General features: G+C 37.4%; 1 protein-coding gene across 2 annotated transcripts; it reads right to left on the reverse strand.

Annotated features, from left to right (window-relative positions):
- Window positions 1–523: 523 nt before the first annotated feature.
- Window positions 524–4,031, reverse strand: snapc5 (small nuclear RNA activating complex, polypeptide 5). 2 transcript variants are annotated; one of them, XM_007249155.3, is made up of 4 exons: window positions 3,895–4,031; window positions 2,390–2,505; window positions 1,443–1,517; window positions 524–1,321 (listed from the first exon to the last, which is right to left on the reverse strand). In XM_007249155.3, the coding sequence occupies exons 2-4, from the start codon at window positions 2,477–2,479 to the stop codon at window positions 1,154–1,156; spliced, it is 333 nt and encodes a 110-aa protein (XP_007249217.2). In that variant the 5' UTR covers window positions 2,480–2,505; window positions 3,895–4,031; the 3' UTR covers window positions 524–1,153. The 2 variants fall into 2 exon arrangements, with proteins under 2 accessions (XP_007249217.2, XP_022535396.2); XM_022679675.2 differs by having other exon boundaries at window positions 3,910–4,014.
- Window positions 4,032–9,156: the final 5,125 nt, after the last annotated feature.

Raw genomic sequence — 9,156 nt, forward strand, 5'->3', positions numbered from 1 at the left:
CAGCTTCTAGTAAACACTTAATCATCTTTTCATACACTCTAAATCATAGGTTAATCAATATATATATATATATATATATATATATATATATATATATATATATATATATATATATATATATATATATATATATATATATATATATATATATATATATATATACGTATACATATATATATATATGTATATATGTATATGTGTATATATATATATGTGTGTATGTGTATATATAAAAATCACACACAAAAAATCATACACTCTCATTTATAACAACTAGTCAGCATTTATAATTTTACCCTGGTTATAATTATGGTTATAATTTAACCATAGATTACCTTACTATTTGATTTATTCATTATTCTGTACTGAATTTATTTACATGAATTGGCTGTGGTATACAGTTGCAGAGCATAAGAGAGTTCAATCCAGACATTCATCATTCACTTAACCCTCATTAAATCAAACCAAACATCCTTGCCAAAAAAAAAAACAATAAATGGAATCAATAGAAACACACCAGATCTGGATTTCAACTTTTGTATTGTGCTTAATGAATCGACCTACTGTACTTAACCTTTACAATATTTCTCATGAAATACAAAAGAAAACATTACTGTACATTACCGGCTCATCAAAAAATGTCTCATGCACATGCATTGCACTACATTCACACACACACCTACAAACAAGCATTCCGGCTTCCACTCAGGTTACCTCTAAAAGTACCTCAAAATCTTCCAACATAAATACAAGAACGATCAAATCACAACAGATTCAAAGCAACAGATTTACATTCAACCTCAACACACTGCCATCTGACACAAGGGCTACATATAAGTGTGGAATAGTCCTAGTTAAATGCAATACTGGAGCAGCCTCAAATCTACAAAAATAACTTAAAAGTGCAGGCTTGACCTCATGTACAGTACCAAAAGATGTTTGAGCTTCTACGCTTGCTACACATCATTTTGTGGTTGGTTCTCAAGATGTCTCTCACCTGTAATCTATATGATGCACCATCATCCTTTAGACAAACAGAGAAACAAACAACCTCACAAGCTATTAACACTAATCTTTTGGCATGCCATTTTGGACGTAAAACACTTAATAGCAAGTGTTACTGATAATACTCTTGTGCTATTCAAATGTAAACTCAGTAGTCATCGCCATCATCCTCCTCCTCTTCCTCTAGCACCATGTCAAGGTCGTCATCTTCATCGTCGTCATCCTCCTCCTCTTCCTCCATTTCATAGTCAATGGGAGCGCCGAGCACTAGCTTAGTCTGGTTGATCTCACTCTCGTTGTCTGGGTTGACTTCAACCTGAAATGTCGAAAAGCAAAACAAACACTATATATTTCCATTTAATAAATTTACAGCCAATGATCAGTCAAATATTTGACATATATTACATCAGAATGATTGATCCATTATGATTATTCACCTCAGGGGTAGCAGGTTCAGTTGGGTTCTCTTCAGACTGGGCATTTATCATTGACTTCAGGGCGCCCTCTTCAAACTGATAAAAAGTATTATAAGCAATTATTACAACAACTATCTAAACACACTAAATACAATACATGCAACAATACATTCTATTATGTCAAACTGTTACAGCACATGGAATGCAAGTTTTTTTTTTTATGTGTGTCATCCACTATTCAGACTATGATCTTTAGGTTTAATTTCAAAACATAGATTTGAGGCAACAGATCAAAATATTTTTTGCCTCAAAATAAGCAAAAGATTTTGGGGCTCACAATAATGAACATGCATTAGCACTTTTACAAAAAAGTAAACAGAATACACAAAGAAGTATTTCCTTATACAGTGTCATGCAGTTTTGGGTACCCTTGGTCAAAATCTCTGTTACTTTAAATAGTTATGTGAGAAGAAGATAAATGGATCTCCAAAAGGCATAGTAATAAAGATAAAACACATTTTCTTTCCAAAATGAAAGACCAATTCTCCAACTATTTAGCACAGACTGGACTGATGCTTGGGGCTTGTGTTGCATCCAGTGACTGGCAGAATATTTCACTGGTAGAAAAAAACATACCTTGTGGTATAGAGGTTTTCAGTCTTTTTTTTCTTCACATTTTGACTTTTACATCGCCTTGGTAGAAATCATCAATACACTTTGTTCCACAACTTGTACAGCTAATCACACAAACTAATATTCCCTTGATTTTCTGCTATAGTGAACTCACATGTCTTGTTGCAGGTTAATCTTTAATAATTTTAACACTAAAGCCAAAAAATAGGTTTAACATTTTTGCTGGATTCAAGCAAAATGTGTCATTTTTTGAGCTGCTTAACTGTTCTAGATAAAACTGTCAGGAAATAATATACTCAAATATACAAATAAAAAGAGATACCACAGAGTGTTACCTTTAGTCTGTTGAGCTGATCCTGCAGCATAACTTTAATTTTCAGGAGAGTCTCCTCTTCCTTCTTGAGCTCCTGCAAACGACTCAGCATGGTGGATGAGTGGATTTACAGCATTCCTGCAAAAAAGATAAAAGTTAGCTAGCATCTGGCTTTAGAACTAGACATGATTTCAGTATTTCTCATTAAAAAAAATATTTTGATGTTTATTCAGTTGGCCAACCAGCATATAACAGAGAAGGGGACAAAATTAACTACAACAGTTACATGCAACAGGTGTTGTCCATCTTCCATTAAATATGCTATTTCATTGGATACAGTTAGGCCGGTCACGATAATTACATTATCGATTTATCATACAGTAAATGGGACGATATAACATCCACAAAAAAAAAATATTTTTTTGACAGTCTGCCAAATATTACACGGCAACACCTTGGTACATATTTATAATAATTTGTACACTAATCTATGATACATTAAAGCCATTCGGCTACAAAATGAATATGACAGCATTAGGTGATGAAAGGTGATCACTGTGATTACTCGGATACACTTGAAAAATATGGCCTCTACCTGTTTTTGAGGCTAAAAAATGTTTAATAACTGTAAATACAAAAGTATAGTTGTATATATACAGCTCTGTAAAAAAAGACAAATTAAAATGTATTAGTTTCTTTGATTTTATCAAATTGAAAAACTCACAACCATCAAACCAAGCTGAACTGCTTGATTTTTTGGAACAGGAGTGGCATAAAGTTATCCAAAAGCAGTGTGTAAGACTGGTGGAGGAGAACATGCCAAGATGCATTAAAACTGGGATTATTAAAAAACAGGATTAAAAAACAGGATTATTCCACTAATTATTGATTTCTGAACTCTTAAAACTTTATGAATATGAACTTATTTTCTTTGCATTATTTGAGGTCTGAAAGCTCTGCATATTTTTTTATTATTTCAGCCATTTCTGCAAATAAATGCTCTAAATGACAATATTTTTATTTGGAATTTGGGAGAAATATTGTCCGTAGTTTACAGAATAAAACAACAGTGTTCATTTTACTCAAACATATACCTATAAATAGCAAAATCATAGAAACTGATGTGGTCTCTTAAATTTTTCCAGAGCTGTATATATACACCCTCCAGACAAAACATTATGACCACCAAACTAACATACTGTTAGCTAACTAGCTAATATAACCTGCAGTCCAAACACACTCCTCTCTACAAGACCGCTTTATAGGTTTCTTACTGTGGAGTCTAGTGATTTGTTAGTAGAACGTATATAAAGCTAAAAGTTGGTGGTCTAATGTGCAGCTCAGTGAGTTTAACACGAGAACAGTCTGTACTCTACAACTCGGGCAGGTGGGTAAACTAGCTTAGCTAAGCTAGCTAATATCAAACAGTGGCACCCATAAGCTAAGCTAACGCTCGCTATCAGGTTCAGTTAAAACACGGACTGCGGACTAGAGAACACTGTGAACACAGCTCGTATCATCACTCACCCCGCGCGAGCGCACCTGCACTTTCTTTAGGTAACTTCAGCGCAGTGAACGGGCATATTTGTGAGGAGAAGCCTCACTGTTCCTCACAGCACTCCATGCACTTCTGCAGGAGGAGTCACGTGCCCTCCTCACGCATGCGCACCAAGCAGAGACGACCCGTAGTCTGATTCTCATTCACTCATTCTTATTTTTTAGCTCCCTACTCCCTAAGAAGTGTTTATTTGTAGAAGTTATTTAGGCCGCAGCGTTACACTTTAGACACCCAGTAAATCACCGCGTATCCGACGGAAAGCTGTCGAGTATATCATTTAAACACAGTGAACTGCGCTTTCAGTTTGGCTGGTAAGAAATAGTAATTTTCACGACTTTCTGTAATTATAAGCACTAGCTCCCTAAATAGGGAGCATAGAGGTATTTGAGATATAACCTTCAAAAGTACAGTAGCCTCTAAAGTATTGTTGTACTTTTTCACTTATATTTATAGAGATCCTATGGTGACATCATCTTAAAAACAATAATAATAATAATAATAATAATAATAATAATAATACGTGGCCACGACTTATTAAGGCGTGAGAACAAGATAATTAAGTCGTAGCCAGATAATAATTCTGTAAATAAATGCCCATTAAGAAGAATTAATATTACAACAGAGCTTCAATCCAAGGATATCTTTTGTAAGAAATGAGAGGGAATTGTTTTTTTTTTTTTTTTTTTTTTTTTTCATCTTGGAACAAATTATGGTGCTATTTTGGAGACTTTTGCAGTGAGACATTGCATAATTAAATTTATTTTCATGCGGGCATCAATGAAAAGTCTAGAAACACTCAAGACATATTAACTATTAACAAATAAATTACTTCTTTTTTTATATGCAAATGTTCTAATGTATTATGGAGTTTCTAGGCCAAAACGCATTTTTGTTTAAACATAAATGCAGAGATAAAAATGCTAATATTTATCATTATAAGATTGTTAGATTGACTATATTATTATTAATTATTTCTGGACATGTTTTACATTTAAAAATAAAATGTATAAAATGTTTGACTTGTACTTTAGCTCCAATTAAGGTTCATTCTGAAAGTTTTTTAAACAGTCCACTTTTGGCATAGCATCTGTACGGTCACTGTTTAAAGTAGAGTCGGTAGGCTGTACATTTCACATGATTTTCTGACCTCTAGTGGTTGTATTGGTGATGGAGCTGAGCATGCAGGGGAATAAAGGCAGCACAGTCACTAGCTCTACACTTGTGTGCACATTCCTCACCTGCATATGGAGATGTTTGAAGTGGCAGGTGTCAAGCCCATAACAGCAGGGAGCCTAATCTCTCACTAATGTAATCCATGCTTAAATTCTCCGGCATGAAACAAGGACTTGTACATGATCCTTAACATCACTTTTTCTTAAGAAATCTACCAAAAATAAATACTCAAGTATTCTAATAGACTTAGTAAGGCTTGTAATTTAGCATGGGTACTTGAATGGTAGGTGCAAGAGATGTGGGATGTGGTTTAAAACATGATTCTAGATAATAAATAATGATAAATTTGGTGCCTTTTTGGTGCTAAAAAGAACCAAATGTGTGGTATGTATGTGTGCTCGATTTGATCCATTGCTCCCATTCTCAGATCTTTTACAGTATAAGAATTTCTACCTGAACTCGTCAGTGGAGTTTCAGTCTTGGTATATGGGATGAACTGCCTAGCTGCCCTGTGGCCAAGCAACACACAAGGCGAGGTCCAAATTAAGAAAATAGCTTATTTAGACAAAACACAAATAAATCACAGATGGAACTCATTGATGTGAACCAGATCTAAAAGCACTCTTAATCAGTCTCCAGAAATGTTGGGGGAGCCCATTAGGGTTCTTTTATAGGATTCCTTGACTAAACCCATCCAGATGTGTGTGTAGATAATCAGAGCACATAAGCTCGACTGGAGGCCACGAGTAGAGCGCAGCCAGACGACGAGACGTACCTGACTTTATCCCACACATTTTCACATGCCATATCTGAGCTGAATATGATGGCTAGTCTGTATGACATAAAAAAGATGCTTGAGACACAGAACGGCATCCTGAGGAATGTAGTGTAGACATAGTAGGACCAGGACAAATAGCATTACTGTAAGAAAAAAATATCTTAATGTAACAAAGCAGTGTTTTAGACAGGCCAAGTACTGGTAGTAAAGATAGGCTCTGTAGCTAAACATATGTACATAAACAAACAACTTTTTATATAGCAAATCCTAATGCACATTGACTTGAAGAAAAAAAAAAACTCAAAGTGCCCTTACAGTGTCAGTACTTAATGGCCTTTTTTCCACTGCAGCTCCCTTCTTGCTTACTTATGATCAGGAACTGCACAGTGACTTGTGAGTGGCTGTCCTCAGATTTGTCCAGTTTCATTTCTGCATGCTAACTGTAGGTATGCAAAACAGAGCATATATTAAATAAATGCAAAACAGAAAACTGCATGTTTTTATGGCAGCTACCGTCCTTGTCCAACATCACTGCTGTGGCACTAGCATGCCAGTTCCAGGACCCATTCACCACTGCTATTCCATTTTGAAACTGCAGCATTAGCATGGCCCAGCTAGCCAATTGGTCGATCCTTCAGTCTTTAATCCTGCGTTCACACTGGCAGGTGACAGAGCAACAGGCGACATTACTATTGGAGGGTGCGATGTGTAGCTGGGACACAGCGACAATTGGCAAGCATCAGAGCAAAAGAGCGACAAATGACAAATGGAGTTGAGATTTTCTGAACTTTATGCCAATTACTTAGAGACACCGTTTGGCCGAACAGATTCTTCAGACCAATCACAGACAGGGGGTTCTAATATCCTAATCTTCTTCTATGTGAATTTTTTGGTTTAAAATGTCATTCATTCATACACACCCACGTGTGACCAAGGACGGATTAAGGATAGTCTGGCCCTGGGCAAAGAGCTTGCCTGGCAATATTTTGAGGTCCCTATAAAGTCAAAGAGCCATGGTAAACAACTTCTATGGAAGTCAAGGGACCCATACCAGGGGCCCTCGTGATCAAGGGCCCTCTAACGGTATGTCTTTCTCTTCTCTAGGGCCCCCTGGTAAAGGCTCTTATAACCAGGGCCCTTTAAAGATTTCCCCCCCTATTTCCTAGGACCCCTAATAACCAGAAGTGGAAGTCAGAGCAGTGCCACCATGCCTCATCCATTTTCATAAGGGGCCTAAAAGCATGGGCAGAACCCAAAAGTTTGGCTAGGGCCCCTAAGAGGCCCTCAGGTCAAAGTCCCTAATAGTCAGAGGATCCTTAAAATAGAGGGCCCTCAGAAAAAAAAAAAATTGTATCATAAATGTTGATAGGTATAGCAAAATGTTTTGGGCCAGGGCTGCCCCGGGTCCCCTGACCTCAAGGGCCCCTAGGTGCTGGCCCCACTGGCCCGGTGAGTAATCCAGCCATGCGTGCGACAGCATTAACATCCTCAAACACACCCACAGCATCATACCTGTCAAGTCTCCCGTTTTGGCCGGGAAACTACCGTATTTTACTCCTCTTTCCCGCCGTCCTCCCGTATTAGTATTTTCCCGTAAATTTTCCGTATTATATTAAAAAAAAAAAACTTTACTATTGAGGCGACAGGGCACTGGTCACTGTGTGTCTCTTAACCAATGGTAGTGCCGGTTCAAGGAGAAAGTCCCGCCTTTCACGTGAAACAGCCAATCAGGTTCCTGGTTTCGCGGAGCGCAATGTAGGAAAGCCCCGCCCCCCTCGCTGTGAGAGCTAGTCGGAGCAGCTGACGTTAAAGCATATCTGGATATACAGCGAGGTAACGGAGCTAAACATGTAAACTATGATGACGTTGTTTCTGAAACAGTCGGATCAAACCGACTGTGTGCTTAAGAAAATACAGCTTGTGACTCAGTTAGCTTAACTTTACAATTAGATGTTCAACCTGCCCTGATCAGCCAATAACTATTTCATTTTCAAACTGTGTTTATTAATTTAGGTTTGCAGGCCTACTGTAAGCTATAATGAACGAAACTGTATTTATTTTATTAGTTCAGGGCTAGTTTAAGAGTATTGTGGTGTAATTTAATACTTAGAAGGGGCAGAAGAGATGGTTGATCTGGAGAGAGAGAAAATGTGAAGAGGGCTGAAATTAACTGACTGACAGGACTGGACTGATCAATATAAAGAAGTATTAATTAAATTATTAATTGTTTAGGCCCCTTTGGACTAATATTTACTTATGCAATATATCTGGTCCATGTCATTTTTGTAAAAGCTGATGATTTCATGTAAATGTCTAGAAAAGGGTTTAACTTAGGCTGTATTATAAGAATTACATATGTAGGAATGTCCACAACATTTCAGTGTCAACAAAGATAGACCTGTCAGATTCTGATAATCTAATTGTAGTTTGTAAAATGTTCCCAGGTGGTTATTTTAGATTTATTGTAAACCTGTCTTAAAATATAAGGGATTCTGAACCTCGGTTGGGTTGGTGGGCGACTCGAAGCAGGTGACGGAAAATTTCCCTTATTTTTAAGTCCAAAACTTGACAGGTATGCAGCATACAAACCTGTGGCAACACAAGTCTTACTAGTTGCCCAGCCCAATTTGTAACCTTTTACGCCAAACCGTGTCCTTGTGAGAAAAAACCCACTGTGCTCAGAGCCATTTAACCCATGCAGTAAAAAATATCTAGCACAAAATATTTACCTACAACATTTCCCTTACTATTTTCTTGATCAACTTAACTTAAAATGTATTGTTGCTTAGAACTTTTGCTAAAAAAAATAGTAATTAAACTTTTGTAAGTTGGATTTTTGCAGTGTGTGACTGATGGGCAGTTTGTAAAAAAGCATTGTCAGTGTTTGCAGTTTTGCTATCGGCCTCTGTTCTTGAGCAGTTTATCACTTCTCAGATTAAGATTTATGTCTGAACCCCCTTTCTGTGGTAAATTCCATCATGACAGCACTGCATTATTGTCTCTCACTAGGCCTAGCCAGGTAGCTGAGAATGTGTGATGTCATGCTTAAGAATGAACTTGCGGGAAGTGGACTTGTGCAACCCACTGATTCTTCCTTTCTTATCTCCTCACCGGATCATCGCACATGATCACTGTGCATCTGGGGGAAACGCATTGGCACTAGCTCGCATGCAGCAGCACATGCAGCATGACCTGATAAGCCGTTCGCTGGAGTAGAAGAGCAGAGCTGAGGCTTGTGGCCTCAGATGAGGTCAGTGGGTTCAGGGTGCAGCAGGCTTGT

This window comes from Astyanax mexicanus, chromosome 9 (genome assembly GCF_023375975.1).
Source record: "Astyanax mexicanus isolate ESR-SI-001 chromosome 9, AstMex3_surface, whole genome shotgun sequence".
Classification (NCBI taxonomy): Eukaryota; Metazoa; Chordata; class Actinopteri; order Characiformes; family Acestrorhamphidae; genus Astyanax; species Astyanax mexicanus.